Source organism: Fragaria vesca, linkage group LG5 (assembly GCF_000184155.1).
Source record: "Fragaria vesca subsp. vesca linkage group LG5, FraVesHawaii_1.0, whole genome shotgun sequence".
In the NCBI taxonomy this organism is placed as follows: domain Eukaryota; kingdom Viridiplantae; phylum Streptophyta; class Magnoliopsida; order Rosales; family Rosaceae; genus Fragaria; species Fragaria vesca.
In genome coordinates this window covers 17,638,278-17,657,889 of record NC_020495.1, presented here as the reverse complement: position 1 = coordinate 17,657,889, position 19,612 = coordinate 17,638,278, and the positions used below count along the sequence as shown (strand labels likewise).

General features: G+C 36.8%; 1 protein-coding gene and 1 non-coding gene across 2 annotated transcripts; both read right to left on the bottom strand.

Annotated features, from left to right (window-relative positions):
* Positions 1 to 1,100: 1,100 nt before the first annotated feature.
* LOC101309734 lies at positions 1,101 to 2,380 on the bottom strand. Its single transcript, XR_184705.1, has 4 exons — positions 2,350 to 2,380; positions 2,041 to 2,116; positions 1,240 to 1,481; positions 1,101 to 1,138 (listed from the first exon to the last, which is right to left on the bottom strand). It is a non-coding gene; the product is annotated as an uncharacterized LOC101309734 (transcript).
* Positions 2,381 to 11,693: 9,313 nt separating this feature from the next.
* Positions 11,694 to 12,873, bottom strand: LOC101309449 (3-oxoacyl-[acyl-carrier-protein] reductase FabG-like). Its single transcript, XM_004299964.1, has 3 exons — positions 12,573 to 12,873; positions 11,949 to 12,490; positions 11,694 to 11,866 (listed from the first exon to the last, which is right to left on the bottom strand). Exons 1-2 carry the CDS (start codon positions 12,774 to 12,776, stop codon positions 11,969 to 11,971), a joined length of 726 nt encoding a protein of 241 aa, XP_004300012.1. The 5' UTR covers positions 12,777 to 12,873; the 3' UTR covers positions 11,694 to 11,866; positions 11,949 to 11,968.
* Between the last annotated feature and the right edge of the window lie 6,739 nt (positions 12,874 to 19,612).

Genomic DNA, 19,612 nt, shown 5'->3' with positions numbered 1-19,612 from the left:
ATATGATTCAAATTGAGGAATAGTTGTTATATTTCCCTCTACTATGACTACTTTATTTCTACAAAAAAGAAATGCAAAAAAGATAGTTAGCTTTACCTGAGGACGACACTAGAATCAATTTTACTGAATTTTTGGACTACTGTTACAGCTTAATCTTCTTGGCATCCTAAATCCTTCATATCAGCTCATTCTTCATACCAGCTCATTTGATATGCATGATCAATAAAATAAAACTAATAAAACAAAAATAAAGGAGGACGAACAGAAAGCAGAAGTTTGTCTATCAGGAGGAAGAACCTTTTGTGCTCTATCAGGGAGTTTGATCAGTCTCATCCATCATTTGGTTTGTATGATCAATAAGTTACTGATTCACAAGCAAATTTTGAAGATAACATTCAATTCCAATAATAAACGAACCTGAAATAACCATAATTTTAGTTCACAAACTGCATTGGGACTGCAATTCAACCAATAGCCTCAGAGAAGATCACCTGCAGAAACCAGAAACTTATCACTATCAGTTTAGAGTTATGAATATGACTATACCAGTAAACTGGACAACAAATGAACAAAGCAACGTACCACTGTCATTTTTTATATACTTGCCAACTTATTTTTGATATATTGGAAATGCTTGTTAGAATTTAATGCTGACTGTAGTATTGAATGAGAGACATTTGTTACTGATTTAGCAATAAGTTCAACCTTTACAATATATTTTTGAAGTACACGCATATTCATAAGAAATTCACCGGAAACTGTTATTTAATCAAAAATTGAAAATGAAGGGAAAATAATGAATTCTGAAGTACATGCATATTAGCAGGATTGAAATTAAAGATTATTTCCAATGCAAAAATGAACTGAAGAGAGAATTGAAATTTGAAGCAAGTTGCATGGCTTAATACCCTGTTGAACTATATTGCATAACTAATTTAACCTCAAATTCTAAACTTTTCACATTAAATTCAGAAGCAACCAGTAATACTTGATACCCAATAGACCGAACACCAGATTGAGATCACATTCCGAAGTAAAAACTTCATATTCAACTGAAGTAAAAACCAACAGAAGACAACACAAAGTTTACCTAGTTGTTCCCATTCAATTGTTTCTGATTTCGATTGACATTGAGCACCTAAACGAACAAACAAAAACCAAATCAGAACCAAAAATGAACAGAATATTTCAAATCACATCTTTGAATCCTAGAGGTACCCAAAGAAATGAAAAGGGAACCTTGGAGATGATCAATCAAAATCTTAGCATGCACATCATCTTCAGTGATCGATCTGAGGGTGGACAGACCGACATCTCCCAAACCCACCACCCCTCCTCAACCCTCCTCCCAAACCCCATCTTTGGTTTTCACTTGCAGATACCAAATGAAGTCAAACTTACAGAAACTTTTGGCTAATTGCATATTTACTTTAAAACTTTTGGCTAATTGTGTATCTATTCAACTGTATTCACATTTACTACTGAATATGTAAATCAAAACGTGTTAATGGAATAGCTGCCGAACTTACAGAAACAATACTGAATATCACACACCATAGACTGTTAACAGAAACTAAGGAAAACAAATAATCATGAAAAAGATTCAGCATGAACTAAGTTATAAGCTTCATTTGATTTCGATAATTTCACTTTTGTTGTATATAGTTCATTTTCATCACAACAAAATCTCTCTTGCTGACTTCAAATCCTTAAACTTGTAATTAACTGAACCTTGCAACATAAGGCAATGTGAAATTTCTCCATATGTTCAAAAAACACTGTGACAGGTTCAGTAAATACAACTCAAGCTCTAAATTGTTTGCATTAATCTATATTCTATACCTTTGGTGCTTTTATATACATTTACAGAAATTTATATGCTTTACGGATAAGATTAAGAAATGCAAATGCCAGCAGTATCATAAAAGATCTCATCTAAATGCAGAGACCGGAAGGATTAGTAAGACAACAGATTTAGGATTCAAACTTAGGATCTCAAAACTGAAACTTCAAACCCTATGGTTGTCAGCAACACAATACCTCTGCAAATTGTCTTCTTTGTTAAAATAGATAAGGAATCCAGCAATGATGATGTCCTTCTTTGCTGAATTACCTCCTGCAAGAGAATATTTCAGAATTCTTTTTCAGCGGTGAGAGACTAATAAATATCAAGACTTTTCAACAGTTTGAAGAAGCTTTTCAAGGCATTTAGTCAAACATCAAAGTGGCATATTTGAATTCACATGAAAAGAGGCACTGAGACTCATGTTGTTGAGACAAATTACAATTCTGGTGATATACATATATATATATAGACAGTGAGTATTTCTACATGCAGGCAAAACTTACCAGTGATAAAAAGGAAGCCAGAAGTATGTTTCTAAAAAATGGCCTCCCCTGCACTTTTCTAAATAACATGATCTCCATCAAGATCCCTTTCTTTAAATCTTTAAATTAAAACCTGCAGGCTAAAATCCAATACAAATACCATGCATTAATCAAGTTGATATAATTACGAAAAAAAAAATGTAGAAATTTTAAATAAGCAGTAGATACACCAAGCAATCATCATCAGCAAAAGCAACACTCGCACAAAACCCAGGGAGAATAAATATACCTGGACAATGGTGAAATGGAGAGATTGGGGGCACTGGACTCGAGAACTTTTAGATAACTTCTGGGCCTGGAGAGAACAAACCGATCACAACCTGCTAACCACTGCAATGGGAATTTTTTAAGGTAATACGGATTCAAACAAAAACCCAGAATTGAAATTTTTGAGAAACAAAATGGAACTAACACTCACCGCTGAAAAACGATAGCTCTCAACCCAAGAGCCCAAGACGTAGAGAAAAGGAAAGAAAAAGAGAGTAGAAGAGCTCAACTGCCCAAAACTCAGGAAATAGATCACTATGAACTCAATCTCTGAAGTCTGAACAGAGAAGAAAAGAAGGAAAACACCGCAACTGATTGTATCTGAAACAAAAAAGAGCAGAGCCAGATCAGGCGAGAGAGAGAAGAGATGAAGACGCGGATGAGAGCGGAGAAAGCAAGAGAACTAAGAAGTTGATCGGATTAGAATACATAAAATGGGCAAACAAAACTGGTTTAATAGAAATAGTTCAGATAAAGCCCATTTACCAAAAAAAAAAAAACCTGGCTTTCTTGAGGCATGAATTGAAGAACTCAAGTTAGTACTCACTTGTTTAAAGTCTTCAATGTTAAAATTTATGTCAGCCTCTACTCCCCTGATCGCCACTCTATCATACATTATGCAGAAAATAATTTGAAATAAGTAACTAATCATTGAAATTTCTACATGTTCTTGGCTCACATTTGCTTGGAGAAATTTTTTGTTTGTTTCCCATAAAAAGTAAGATTTGCATATGGCAAGCAAATAGTACTCACCAAGCAGCCGCATGTGGTGTTGAATCAACCAATAGGGTGCCCAAAAAAACAAAACAAAAACCCTTCAGAAAGACCAACATGGGAATTTTATTGCAATGATAAAACAGTTGGTCCTTTTGTCAATTCAAATTTGATTCATAGAAAAAGATGTACTGAAACTTCAAAGTGGCATATTTCAATTCACAATTGGTGATATAGACATTACTCCCTCACCTTATAAAACAAGAAAAACCATGAATGATGATAAGTCAATTGAGTATGGTAACACTTTAACACACACCATTCAGACCGTAAAGCTGAGCTACAAATAAACAATAACATTGAAGGCAAAGTTAATCAAATTTAAGAGAAACCCGTATCATACCAACTTACCAAGTTAAAGGTTCATACCTGTGGAGCTGAGAAAATTGAAAAACACATACTTAGTGTACTAAAACTGGGCTAATGTTGGCATGATATTGAAAGCCGATAAAAGTAGCCCTTCTAATTCCAAACACTTCAAGAAAGCAAAATGAAAATGTCAATTAGAAGAGCAGGATTACAAACATCCACCAAAGTCTCCAGCTTTATATTGAAAGAAGTTGATAACTTTTTTTTTTTTCAACCAATACATGTACTTTGAGTCATATATAAACTTTGTAATGTATCAATTCAAAAAAAATTGCTACTTAAAGGTTTAATAAAACATTGTGATATCAATCTGAAATATTAAAGAAGGGACTATGCTATTATATTCCATACTTCACACAGACCAATTTCTTTTGATGAGATCATGAAGCTTACCTGAAGCACTAACAAACCGAATATTACCAAAACAACCCACACCCAAAGCCACACCGTAGTTACCACCACATTTGACCAGAAATAACACCGTAGTTACAATCTTACATTCAGTTCACAACTTCACATATAAGACACTAATGTTATAGGTCAAGGATTTTTAGAATTCATATCTATATGATAAAACTTGATAGTCCTCGAGTAATTTCTGACCGACATGATTGCTTAAAAAATAGTTTCTCAAAATGAAAAGTTCATTAGTAGCTTGCTAAACACAGCATAAAACAGAGTTCGCAATCAATTTCATGATATCACAATTAGGGAATCCAGGGTACTAATATTAAATATAAACATAGATATACACATATTGGTGATCAAAATTAGGGAATGCAGGGTACTAATTTTAAAGCTTCCGGATTTATTAACCAGATGTAGAAACATCTATAGTAGCACATCATGAAGTTATAAGCTAAAGAGGAAGTTACCTTACTGGACTTTTACTTGGCATTGGTTTGCAAAGCCGGTTGCTGCATGAGGCAATGTTCATTTTCTTTGCTAATGAAACATGCCCAAGAGTTGAACATGAAGGAAAGATATCCTAGAGAAGTTGTTGGATATTAGTGATGATGCAAGATCCATAATCTATAAGTGCAACAAATCAGTGTATATAATAAATAATAAATAAATAAATGAAAATGAACAGTAGAAAGGAGAGCTCAATCACCTAAATGAAAGTTCAATATCAAGAGCTTTCATTTTGGATATATGTTTTACGCTCGTTTAAGGCTTTAAACAGCTGCTTGCTTACAAAGTGGACTTTCTTTTTGTTTATTCTTGAAACAGACGTGCTCAAAAAAAGTGACAGATTGAATTTATCGGTTGCAAGAGGTCAAAACTTCACTTAAAAATTCCTTCAAATAGTCAATGAGAAATAACCAACTGAAAGATAGGAAAAATAGATGTCATTTTAGCTTTCTATTATTCCATTTTCCCATATGCAGTTTACTCAAGCATTCATCATTTCATATTTCATAATGGATTTTAATTTGAGATCATCAGTTTAGAGTGTTGGTTGTGTTACCTGTCAAGAGCTTACTACATATCATGACCGGGGCTGATTAGGCGACTGACTGGCTTTTTCTCATTTGCTTGAAGCATGTGGAGCAAGCTGGGTAGAATATCTTTCTTCTAGCACATTGTAGCTCTACACTATATCAGTTGGTTCTGTAATGTAGAGCATAACATTGACGTTGTGAGTAAATGCTCAACGAGTGGTGAGTAAAACAAAAATGTAGCTGTTTTTCTATCTCACATACGGCTGGATCTTTAATTTGGAGATCATATTTTTTGTCTACAGCCTCCAACACCACTTGGAAATCAAATGCCAATTTTGCCAATTCAAAATCAGAAACAAAATTCAATTACACAGAATATAAATTCAATTGTATCTGGATTCCCCAAATACACAGGACATTAGGATTAATAGAAAATAAAACGGTCATTCAGAATTGAACATAGTATTGAAACAAAGCAATTCAAGAGTAGACATTGTCACATGATTAGTGTCCATGATCTATAAGTTGTTGATCTATAAATCAAATGATCATACTCATTCTTCAGCAATATTCAACACAGAAAGAAAAACCCCATCAACATAATAGAAACCAATTGAATGATAAAACAAAAAAAAACATGGTGATTGCTCACTTTCATAATACATGCAAAGTAATTCAAAAGTACTGAAGTAATGTCTAATGCAATTAAAAGTACCTTTTGAGAGTTGATATACAAAGAATACTATCAGCTTGACTGCAAAACTTGATCAGAAGGATCAAAATGTTTCATCCTGCAAAAAGGAAGTATATTGATATGGTGTCTAAAACAGAAATTGAAAGCAGATGAAAATTAAAGGGCTGTTGCTGAAAAAAAGATGATGCTTGTGTTTCATGCTGGAAAAAAAGGATGCTTCTTTTTGTTGCTGGGATTGTGGAAATGGATACAATTTCAAAGTTCCCAGAAATCAGAGATAAACACAAATGAGTAAACTAAAAAGGGCAAGCAAAGCAAGAAAGATAGAAGATACATACAGATCAAAACCCAGGAAAAAAAAATCAAACCCAGATCAAATACCATATCTTAAACCCAGATGATTACCCAGAAATACCTATTTGAAGAGGGTTAGGTGGTTGAGGCAGGCCATGTGGGTCTCCGAGTCCACGGATCTAGAACTCGAACTTGGACGGCGGCCGGAAAAGACTAGCGATTTGGTGGATTTGGGGGGATTGGGGTTCGGGTCTCGTTTAAGGATGGGAATTGAGAGGGGTGAGGGGAGGAGTCCGAGACGAAGCGGCGGTCGTCGTCGAGGGTGGAGGCCACGGTGGTGCCGTAGTCGAAGCCGCCGGCGGGTGTTGGTGTCATTTAACGGCATCGACGTTGAGGGATCGTTGGCTTCGCCGGCAATGTTGTCGTCGTCGAGCGTTGTGGTAGAGAGAGAGGAGAGAGAAGGAGAAGATCTGAAACAGAGTTGGTGGGAGAAAGAGACGAAAGATAGATATTGGGGTAATTTGGTAAGGAAGGGGAGGAGACGTCTAGAATGTACCCATGCCAGCGGTTCCAGCACCGCTCTGTTTTTCCACGTGTCAACGAGACAGAGGCCACACGTGAGATATCTGATACGTATAGGGTTGGGGTAAATACGGGGTTAGTATTTGAGGGTAAAGATAAATACGAGGTAAGAGAATGTAGGTTACTACACAGATGTATTTTGGTTTGGATAAGATTTTATTTTTTCATCGTAAACAGATGTATTTCAGCAAACCCATATCTCTCTCCCAAACAAAAAAATAGCAAGAGGTCGTTGGCTTTTAGTAAAATCATGGCTAGTCATGTTCACCGCCATAATCATGGCTTTTAGTAGAGGACGTGATCAAGCGCGGAGCTAAGCTTTGTTTGGTAGGGCTCAAACTTAACCAAGATTTTAAGATTTAATATTTTAACGTGTGCATCACAGTAACAAAAGAAGCTTTAGTTGGCTTGGTTTAATGCAAGTGCTTGTAGCAATCCTAGCCGGGTTCGATTCCCAGTCTTCTAAAATGCATTGTTTAACTAGGCTCAAAATTGAACAATGGACCTCATAACATTCTTTGGTAAGATGTTAGATCTCTTTTTGTATTTGTTATGATTGAATTCTTATCTTAACCTCTATTTTATCATATAAATAGTTCAAAAAAAAAAAATTCTTTCTAAAGAATGCTTAAATGGTAGTTTTGGATGAGTTTTATTATTGCATCTCAATAAATAAATTGTATATCTAATATATTTTAGTTAAATATTTTAGACCGCCGTTAAATTTTCTTATTGTTTCGATCAACCAAAAAAACAAAAATTCGAGTCCACCCGAGTATTAAATCCTGGATCCGTCACTAGACGTGGTGTCTATCCTTATCGCTGGATCGATCGAGCATAGAAGAGTAGCAGGTCGAAAGTTAGAGTGTAGAAACTATCGTAGAAAGAACCAGAAAGATGTTACTTGGATTTGGATTTGTTAGACTGAAGAGTGGTTGGCCACCGATTTGATTGGTTTGTGGAGGCCTCGGCGGCAAACTCGCGGGATCACTTGGTGGTCTCGGAGACTGAGTCGGTGTATATAAGTAGATCATTTCTGTAAATTTTCAAAAAATTTGGTGACCGATAAGTCATCCAAATGTTTGATTTATTTTTAATGATCTTGAACGGTGTAGGATTGACATAAGTGTTAAGTTTTTTGTTTTATTCTCAATCATCAAACCCCATTAAAAAACAGATCTAATGGTGTATGCATATCCTTAAAAGTGATAAAAAATAGGGATCCCTCAATGTATATATATGTATATATAGTTTCTTCCAGAGCAGGACACCGCTTTAAAATTAAAGTATGATGCTCCTCATTTTGCTCACTTTTATGTCACATTTTCACATCTCCATATTTCAGTGTCTAGAACATAGTGTGTAGATCATTCCTGAAAAGTTTCATCCAATTTAAAGATCATTTGGGTACCGAATCAGATTAAATGAATCAATTGAACAAAATCTGTCAAAACGGAACCGTTCGTGTAAATCACAATTACAGAAGCTCAAATAATCACCAAATTGGATGAAACTTTTCAAGAATGATCTACACACTATGTTCTAGACACTAAACAATGAAGATGTGAAAATGTGACCTAAAAATGAGCAAAATGAGAAACACCACACTTTAATTTCAAATCGGCGTCCCACTCTGGAAGAGAACTGTGTGTGTATTAGTCATACAATCGGTTAGGAATGGAAACCTAAATTAAATATTAGTCTTGATATGATCGAGTAGTTATGGCGAAGCGTGTGTATTGGATTATTAGACTTAAGTAGGAATACTTAATCTGCAAACTAAGGCGATGCAATAATCATCATTAGGTACATTCACCATATTAGTTTCATTTTTCTGGCAGCTTATTTATTTATTTTTATTTTTTTTCAATTTCAGTTCATGCCTTTGACTTTGACATGTAGTAGAATTGGCAACGGGGCAGCAAGACACACCCGACAAGCCCATAACCTAGCTAATTGCTTATGGGAAGCAGAACAAACTCATTGCAGATATCATTATGCTTTCTCTCTGTCTGGCTTAGATATTATGTGCAGCAAAATAGAAGTTACAGTGATAGATAGACCCATAGACATGATATAGTGAGATGTAATGAGTACGTTTCAGTAAGATTCAATCTCATGGACAAAACGTTCAAATCCGTTTGCCAAAGTTGAAAATCATGTAATAATGGTCTGCAAATCGCCATAACGACAACTGCTTTATAACATAGCAGGCAGCTAATTAACTACAGAACCGAACATGTGCTCATTAGTGGACAAGCCTCTATGTAACAACTCCTAACTTTGACTACAGAACCGAATGTAAAGCAAGCTTCAGAGTCATTGTGGTCATTCAAAAACTAATTGGTACTAGCATCACTATTACAAAGCGAGAGGAGAGATTAGTAAACTGACACTGATTCACTCGCTCATCCTCAGACAGAGAAAAAAGCACTATTGTCAGCTCGTGTAAGATGCAATATCATTGTAGCAGCCTTGACAGCTGGCTCTTTGCATGATGTGCTGTGATGAAAGCTCGTACTGTCAAGAGACACAATTCAGAATGGAAGAAATCACTGTTTTTATTCTTCAATATCTTTCATATAAAGCTTATTATTATCTTAAATATACATAGGTACTGCTCACTTTATTGTAACAGAGATGGAAAACACTGAAGAAGAGGGGAATAATATCAGAAGGGGAGTTTGCAATTTGCACAGCAGTCTGAGAACATTTCAGCATTTAAACCTAAATAGTGTGATTAAATCTGCAATTTTCATTACAAAATTGAGTCCCCTGGACTATGAAATTATGTCCTCTCAACAAAACTTTCCTTCCAATCTTTATGATCAGTCATGTTTATGCCCCCACACTGACCACAACACCTTTTAAGTATATATTCCAGTCCGACCAGGAATTTGACTTAAAACCCATTTTGTCCATGTAGATTTTAGTTCTTCAATTCATGAGAAAGTATTAATTTCCTAATCAAGTGAACAATTGGTATTTGCAACTCTCAAGCACAAGCCAACCAAATGAAAGCACGTTACTAGAAGCTAGGCAGTCCTTTTCTATCGTTGCTCTCTCGTTATATGGCTTGACGTTTCCAATGAAACAAAGTACGTACAAACTACCATAGGCACATAAATGCACAAAAGAGTAGGAAAAGCCGTACGCATATAGAGCAAATCCTTTAAAATGCAACCTCTGATAAGCATGTCTCAAAAGTTTCCTACTTGTGGGAGCAAGACGTTGACAAGATACAGTAGAACTCGAATATAAAACGATTTAGACACAAACGGCAATATTTCCAAAGGTACTGGCACAGTAACTGTAGAAGAATTAATTACCAAACTAAAGACTTACAATAAAAGATATAGGTAGATAGATGTGCTACGGAGCTTCACGGAGTTAGTAACTTAGTATCTTGTATAAGACACTATACTAAATGCAGAGGAAAAATCAAATCTTCAAGGCCAACCTTATAAACTGTTCACACAATTAATATCTTTTTTGTTTCAATTAAGTAGTAAAAGCTTTATAATTAATTAATAGAACAAAAATTATAACGACTAGCATGTATGTAATGAAATTTGATTGTAATTGCAGTTAGAGATAAATTACCCATGAAAGTGTTCAAAAGTGAAATCATATATTCAGGCACAGTGGGGCATTTAGACAATACTGCGGTAAAACCACACCATCAGTTTAACCAAACAACCAATCTTATTTAAGCAAAGTAGGGTAATATACCTTCAAAAGTAAAACAGAACCAGAGTTTTGCTAATCTTCACTGCAGAAGCTGACCTTTCCAAGCTTTAAGGAAATGCATGAGTAAGAACTGGGTTATATTTATCAACGGAGGTAGCATCCAAATTGCACCATCCTTCTCAGTGGATGAGACCACATAGATGGAAGACACAACTAATAGTGATGTCTTTCTAACTTTCACCTCTGAGATACCCTGGAATAAACCCCCAAAAAATATAATATAGATGAGACAATTTCGCACAGCTGAAGAAAAAAGACCATCTAAGATTGACTTGAGAATAAAGAAGAGAAAAGATGATACCTCAGTGCTGAAGCTGTCAAAGTAAGATCCCCAAGTGAAAGATATTTTATTTGTTTGGGCTAGGGGACTTGATCTCCCTAAACAAAGCAGAAATTTTAGGAGGGAGAACAACTTCTCCAGGTTTTGACTTCCCATACAATTTAATGTCTATTAACTGGGGAACACATTAGCTAAATGCTCAAACACTCCTTTTAAAAAAAAATTAAAAAAAAAAATAACATAGAAGGTAAACTTTCAAAAATTTCGATCATTGGACTAATCCAAATCACATCTAAGAGACCCAAATTGACCTAAATCTCTCATGGTAATCAAGTTATGACATTACTACTGCTATACAAAGAAAAAAACTAAAATTGAAATTGAGAGGGGGAGAGAGAGTATCTTGGGGCTTACCAAATGGAACTGAGTTGAGTGTCCACCGAATGGAGTCACATATGCATGTTGGTCCACTTATAATAGAAACACTATCACACTTGATCTTCCATGCAGGAATGCAATGAAGACAGTACGGCAAAGGTGTGCCATGGGGATTCAGAAAGAACTTATAAAATTGAGACGCAATAATCATCATTAGGTATATTTGCCATATCAATTTCATTTTATGGTCCTTTTTTTTTTTCAATTTTAGTTCATGGCTTTGGCTTTGAGAGGTGGTAGAATTGGCAACGGGGCAGCAAGACACACCTGACAAGCCCATAACCTAGCTAATTGCTTATGGGAAGCAGATCAAACTCATTGCAGATATCATTATGCTTTTTCTCTGTCTGGCTTAGATATTATGTGCAGCAAAATAGAATAATAAGTTACAATAGACTCATAGACATGATATAGTGAGATGTAATGAGTACGTTTCAGTAAGAGTCAATCTCATGGACAAAACTTCAAATCCGTTTGCCAAAATTTCAATCATGTAATAATGGTCTGCAAATGGCCATAACGACAAGTGCTTTATAAAACAGAACATGTGCTCATTAGTGGACACGCCTCCATGTAAAAGCAAGCCTGATAGTCATGGTGGTCATACAAAAACTAATTAGTACTACCATCGCTATTACAAAGCGAGAGGAGAGATTAGTAAACTGACACTGATTGGCTGGGTAATCCTCAGACAGAGAGAGAAGCACCATTGTCAGCTGGGGTAAGATGCAATATCATTGTAGCAGCCTTGACAGCCCATACCCGAGGCTCCGGGTAACTATCCATATTATGGGGGCCGAAGCAGGACACAAGCATATCAGTGTGGATGACCCCGGGGTTGAGAGCCACAATGGCCATGTCCTTGGGCAACTCCTTGGCCACGGAGCGGGTCAGGCCCTCCACGGCCCATTTGGAGGCACAGTAAGGCGCCACGTGTGCGGCACCGGATCTGCCCCAGCCGGAAGACATGTTGACGATGATTCCAGTAGCCGGAGCGGGATCCCTCTTGAGCATGAGAGGGATGAAGTGGCGCAAGACGTTAGCGACGCCTTTGACATTGGTGTCGATGACGCCGTCGAACTCGTCGGCCGGAACCTCCCAGAGCTTGTTGTTGCTGTTGATGACGCCGGCGTTGTTGACGATGATATCGGGGACGCCCTTCTTCTCCATGACGATCCGAGCCAGCTCCTGGATGCTGCTATTCGAGCTCTGCCCACCCCCATTAAACATTGGAATCAATCGATTGAGTTCGAATTTGAAAAATAAATAAATAAATAAAAAGACTACTGACGACGTCGGCGGCGAGGAAGAGGTGGTTGTCGGAGGAGAGTTCGGATTGGAGGGAGGTGAGCTTATCCTGCGAACGGGAGCAGCCGATTACGGTGTGGCCGCGCTTGGCCAGCTCGACGGCGAGTGCTCGGCCGAGCCCTTTGCTCACGCCCGTTATCAAAACGGTCCGACCGCCGTTGGCTGCTTGGCTTGCCACCACGTTCATGCCGACACCCTCTCTTCTCTCAATTTTCCAACCGAAACCTAGAAATGAAGAAACGGAGGTCTCTCACCGTCTCACGTGTTTCGACTCATAGATTTTCGGATGAACTGATGGACCTCAATCCTTTTATTTTAAGAGATTTTACTGTGAGTAGTATAACAAAAAAGTAACACATAATATTCTAAAAAATTAAAATAGTGACTCATTTGTAAGTTTGCAAGGGCACGACATCTGGTTTAGACTTTACAGAGATCTCTACTGTATTAAAAAGCCAAGCGCTCGTATGGTGTTAAAGGCTTAACCAATTTTTTGAATTTCTCAAATAACTCATTTGTTGCAGAAATATAGTAAATAATAAAAAATAAAAATATATTGGAAGGGTACTACGGTAAAATAAACAGAAAAAATATACCAAAATTAGAAATATATGAGATTACAGTGGAAAAATAAAGAATATGGTGATCAGTAGCGTTCACCTGGTCAATGACTGACCAAGAGAATCATGGTCAATCACTCTTGGATGTAAATCTAATAATGGGAAGTATTATTTTAAAGATAAGTTGTTTTGTTTTCAACCTTTAGATTTATATCTAACGGTAGTTGACCATAGCTATATCTCTTAGTTAGTAATTGACCGTGAACATGATTGATGTGGTGATATCATATATGGTAGCGGCAGTTTAATCCCATGAATGGTGGAGCCGTTCAATTAGAACTGTTATTCAACCGCTCCCATTTGTAAATATAAGTCGATACATGCAATTCGGCGTTAGAACTAGGGTGGAAACGGCAGAGATAAGGTGTTTACAATTTGCAGCAGCTTTGATCATGATTTATTTATTTATTTATTTTTCAAATTTGAAGCTCTTTTCGATTATCAATACTGCAAATTTGCACTTGAAGAAGGGGAAAACACATATAAAGGAATCACCCCATAGTCAGAAGAATGATATCAAACGACAACTTTGTACACTCTTACCTGTGTTTAAGAAGCCCAATCACCCCACCTATGCTACGGTACCACTCTCTTTCTTGTCTGTTTGAAAAAGAATTGCTTCTACTGTAATGATTTTCTGCACATTGTTACAATTAAAACTTGGAATTTTATCTTTGTATAGATGATTCCTAAGGCGATTAAGGAGTTGAATGAGGAATTTGGGTCGACTAAAGAATCAATATCCAAATTAGTCAGAAAGAAGTTTGACAATTTGTCATTGGCTCATGAAAGTTCTTCAATCATCACTTGAAAAAGCTAATTGAGAGGGGAGAAATCATCCATGTGTCAAATAATTGTTATAAGCTTCCGGCTAAAAAAGTTGATTCTCTCTCTAGAAGAGAGCGTGTCCGAAGACAAAAGCAGACAAAATGGAAAGAATATGGGCAGCAAAGTCAAGTAGCTAGTGAAGAAGAGCAGAATAGAAAGGTGATCCCGGTCAAAATGGATTTTTAAAGCAACAAAATGAACCGAAAAATGCGGTGAATAAACAACAAGATGATGTGAATGAGGAGCAATTGCAAGAGAATATTGTGAGATGTGAAAAGCAGATCGATGCAAAATTGAAACTGAAAGTGGCTGATGAGCATATTGAAGTATGTATGGATAAAGTAATTGAAGAACAGTGCCAAACTAATGAACAGTCATGTGAAGTGATTGAACAACATAGTCAAGCTGTCAAAAGTGATATGCAGTTACATGGAGAAGTAGTTGAAGCAATTCTGACTGGAGCAAAAGCTCAGCAAAGTGATATTATTTCAGGATGAAATAGACCGCAAGACCAATTTGAATTAACAAGGTACATATTTAATTCCAGTTCTCCATTTACTCTCTAGCTTTGATATTGGTTGTGTTATTGCCCATTCTAATGTCCTAAACAGTATGTAGGAGTTATTGTCTAAGAAGCAAGAGAAAGACGTGGCTACTCTAGTCAATTCAAATGTTTCTATAGCAAGTCAGAAGTCATCCCACCATGTTTCATCAATCTTGTCTGAGGTAAATGTTGGAACTTGTATACAATCAATGTAGTGCCTAATAACCAATTTAAACTTGTTATCTTATTTCTTGGACTGACATGATGATTGTATGCATTTGATGACGATGACATGTAAGCTGCTGGAAAACAACATTAAGGTGCAAGAAAAGACAAATAAGCTGCTGGAAAATTACATTGAAGTGCAAGAAAAGAATAATAAGCTGCTGGAAGAGGAAATTAAGGTCCAAAAAATGAATCATAAGCTGCTGGCAAATAAATTGGAGTTACAGGAGAAGACACTTCAGGTGCAGGAAAAGACACTTCAGGGTCAGGAAAAGTTGTTTGAGCTATTGAAGGAGACCAATCGAAATCCTTCTTTAGAGGAAAGACCAATGGCAAATAGTGGTCCTTGTAGAGAGAGGGAATATATAGATTGTGGTTTTCCAGCAAAAAAGATGCCCCAACCTGAGATCTCCGCTCAAACAAAAGCATCGGAATCCCAACTGAATGAAATGTCTGCCTCTCTTGAATTACCCACGGATGCAACAAAGTTATATTTAAAGCAGGGAAAGCTAAACGTTTGTATTAACACCGAGTAGCAGAGGCCCCTAAGTGCCAGGTATTAACACTGACATATTTTTCTTCAACTGTAATTTGCAAACTTATTTTTAGGAAGCTGGATAAAGTTACTAAATGAGTGATGCAATATATATTTCATTTTAATGCACTCTTGCAGGATGAGGATCATCAAGCAGAAAAGGTGATTAAAGAGAAGGTTGTACAGTCAAGTCACCTGAGTCTTGAATTGACAGCAAGTGAGCAATCTTGTCAAAGAATATCGGAGAAAGAGGAGCAACAAACGCATAAGCAACTACATTTTCAGGGTAGAAAGTCAGCTGAGTCTGATCATGGGGTGGCAATGGCACCTGAATTCCAGGTAGCAGTAATGACATTGTCTCTTGAATTGTAAAAATTTAAAACTTCGAAATTCGGTAAATAGCTTGAGGAGGATTTTCAACCAAAAAATCTGAAACTTGAGTTTGAGATCAAATGCACAACAAGATCATGTCAAACACATGTAAATGTTTAATATTCATGCATGCATCAAGCATTAGATACTTCAGCTTGATCTGATATGGTTGTCAATATAGCAAGAGCAGCAACTTAGAGATCCAGTACATGAAAGAATAAAGGTTGATCATAAACCAGCAGAACATAGGCAATTGAGTCCACGGGACCAGAGGCACTCTGGATCTGAAATGTCCCTCACTACATCTATGGTTGAATCATCACCAAGAAAGAATGATCAGAATACTAAAATGCAGATAGAGGAAAAGACTCGAGAGCTGAAGACATCAACAGAGGAAACAGGTCAAAGACAGTTGCAGCAGAGGCAGCTTCAACCAAGAACCAAAAACCTATCTGAGTCCAAGCGTTCAATGCTTTCGAACACTGGAATGCCACAACTGGAAAAGTCAGGAGTCGAAGTATCATCTCAACTGAAAAAGCAGTCTCAAGTGGAAAAGCCTGGAGTTGGAGATTCATCTCAACCGAAGCAGAAACAAGTTGACTGCTCAAATAAGCTCACGCAGAAACAGCAGATGCCTTGGGATATGAAACTACGCTCACGCAACCAAGCTACATCACAATGTGAACCTGACGTTATGATGATTGAATCGCCGTCCTCAAAGCACCCTTGTGAGCAGCCACAAGAACAGAAGCATCCTAAGCAGCCACATAAGCAAAAAGGGAGACCACCTAAATCAAAACTGGATAGAGCTGCTCCTACTAAGCGTCAAAAGCTGCAGGAACAACTAGAAAGAGAGAGGCCCCCCAAGTTGGATGAAAATACTATATCAGGGAGAGAATTGATATCAAAGAACAAATAGAAGCAAGCAAAGAGTCCAGGGAAAGCAAAGCCTCGAAAAGTGACCGAAGGAAAACTAGACTCAAGTGAGGGGAAAGCCTCAAAAAGTGACTCGAGGAACACTAAAGAGTAAAGGGAGGGGGAGGGCTCAAAAAGTGACTGAAGGAACCTGAGGAAGGAACTACGGTAATTGAGACCTTTTGTGTTTTGGTATCACTAGCTTTATAGTTTGCTAGTTTCCATCTTTAGACTTCATTAGATTGTGTTCCTAGGGAGTCCCTTGTGATGATGGAAGTGAAGCTGATGCTAGGTCAGAAAAATTTGTGATCTGTTTGGATGGGACTTGTATGTTTAATATCCCAGACTTGTTACTCATGGCATTCAGCAAGGTGCACATTTGATCTTCTTTTCAGTTTTTTTTTTCTCTTCAAACTTGTCTTATCAAACGCGGTGCAACGTAGGTAGCTGGACATAATGTACAGTTTCTCTTTGGTTATGTTTGTGGCATGAGTCAGAGTTTCTACAATGCTATCTCTTAAAAGCCTGCACTTGAAGTCTTAACGAACCAAGTAGATTAATTGAAAGAAATTTTCATTCACCAATGTTCTTTATCAGGTAGAACTTATATCCCGACTAAAACTTCAAAGGATCAAGCTCATTGTTATGTTTTGGAGGAACTTATGTTAAAAGTTATTGTAGTAAAAAACTGTCGGTAACTTTAAGGTTTATATTTCTATCAACTACTGAACTTGTTGCAAGACTATTATGGGCCTGGACCTCAGCTGCTCAGGTGGTATAAAAGAGAAGTAGTTGCACTCATTTGCATCTGACCTGAATCCTAAACCCGCAGCCACAGATGAAGATATGGAAACTCTAATGAAGCTCAAGGATGTTTACTAAGATGCGGTGGATGAATTTGCCTTTATAATCAAAGCAAAGGTGCAAACTTGTTTCCACGTTGACAGCAAAGTCACTTGAAACGTGGAAAACAATTTACCCCTTTCATTTGTAAGTTTTGGAGCGCAAATTCATCCAACACATCATCGGCATCGTTGGTTGTGTGAAGTTTGAGGAGTTTACTGGTGATTGGGTAGTGATGTCACTACTTCTTGATATATCTAAATGGTTTTTACACAAGTGTTACTGTATTTGCTTATGTTTTGAGGTTTTGAGTTCAAGTGTATATATTGGTAACTGACTCTAGTTGATGAGAGGATTGAGAGCTTGTTTCATTTTCTCTGAAAGATATAACTGGTTTAGATCTGAGTCTAGTTAGGTATAATCTTAGTTTTACTAATTTATGGTCACTCTCATATGTATTGTAGACCAAAATCATGTGCTATACTGTGTATCTAGAGAGAATGTTTTTAGTCCGATGAAGTAGTATGCTTTCCTCAACCGAGAAAGTACTATGACTAAAAGGATGAGAAAGCAGAGTATGATACATTTCATTCTTTACTTCATATTGTCTAGTCATTGTATGAAATGAACTTGATTCTTCATTGTTTTTCTATGAATATCAAATATTATTAAAAGATTGTTGCCTTGTGAGTTTATGTTAAAAAGATTGTTGTCACTCTCAAGTTATTATTAAAGCATTCTGCAAGCATATTGAGAGTGATTAAACTTGATCAAGCACCGTGTGGATGATTTACATCCTCTTGAAACTCTTATAACTGCTATCAAGTTCTTGTTGGTCATGAGTTCCTTTATGGTGAGATTAACCACATTTATCAATCACGCTTCTGCAAGTTTTGTTGAGCAAGTGTTTGCTATTAATGGTGCTTTTCCATAAGACCATAAACTACCTTACCAAATTGGGGATGGTATGGTTTCTGATAATCAAGTGAATTTCCCTTCTTGTCTGCAGCTTCAATGATTAACTTTTTATGCTGGAATGCGCGTGGAGCTGGTGGCAAGAAGTTTAGGTATGCAAACTCGGACCTAACCTTTTCTCATAAGATGGATATCCTTAATACCAGTGAACCTAGAGTTCCATTCTCTTGAACACAAAGTTCCTTAGAAAGCATGGGTTGTCTGATTCAGAATTTTCGGAGGCCATTGGTTTTTCTGTGTTCAATATTTTTTTAAAAAAAGAGAAGACTCCTATTAGGAATAATAATCCATTTTTGTTGAATTTGGAACAAGAGCAGGAGGTTATGTATTGGCAGCAAAAGTCAAGGATTAAATTGTGCTGCAAGATGGAGATAACACAATATTCTTTCATATATATGTCTACCATGATTAGACGAAGACGAAATAAAAGTGAAGGTCTTTTTGATTTTCATGGAAACTTGTGCAGAAATCTCAATGATACGAAGGAAATGGCTGCGTGAGAGTTTATTTTTATTTCAGGGTGTGCATGATTCAAGATTTGTTTTTATTATAGAATTAATTACTGGTCACTCCATTAACTTTTATGCACTCAACAGTTTACTCCATTAACTTTCAATTTCAATCGATTACTCCATTAACTATCCAATGTCACACAATTTGGTCTATCCGTTAAGTCGCCGTCCAAATCAGTGGTTAAGTTGCTGACTGGATATATTTTTCAACTGGAAATTCCATTTAACACCCCACCTCTCTCTCTCTCTCTCTGGCCAGCCATGGTTTCCCAAACAGTAAGTAAGCTGTGGTTTTTGGCTTCACTTTCCACTCACTCAAATCCAACAAAAGTTTATGAACCAAAGCCTATTATAAAGATAAGATTACAAGCTTTAAGTACATAGCTTAAGTTTTGAAAACAAAGCCGTGGATAGGAAGTTATGCTCTCTTAAAGTTGAAGCAAAAATCTGAAAACCCAGAAAATTTCAGCTTTTGGCTGAATCTGCTACTGTTTTTGGCAAGCAATTTGACAAACCAAATGTTAACCAAATCATCTGAAATTTTACACACATAAATATGGATATATGAGCTTTACAAAGGTACTTTCGGGTTTAAAAAAAAGGTACTGAGCTGAAAGATATCAAGACGCAAAGTAGGCAAGAAAATCAGCTTTT

What these genes read in the sequence shown, in the direction of transcription:
- LOC101309449 (XM_004299964.1), bottom strand. Translation starts at nt 12,776, where the DNA reads ATGAACGTGGTGGCAAGCCAAGCAGCCAACGGCGGTCGGACCGTTTTG. An exon ending in TCTTCCTCGCCGCCGACGTC is followed by an intron (nt 12,491 to 12,572) that starts GTCAGTAGTCTT and finishes GGGGGTGGGCAG; the next exon opens with AGCTCGAATAGCAGCATCCA.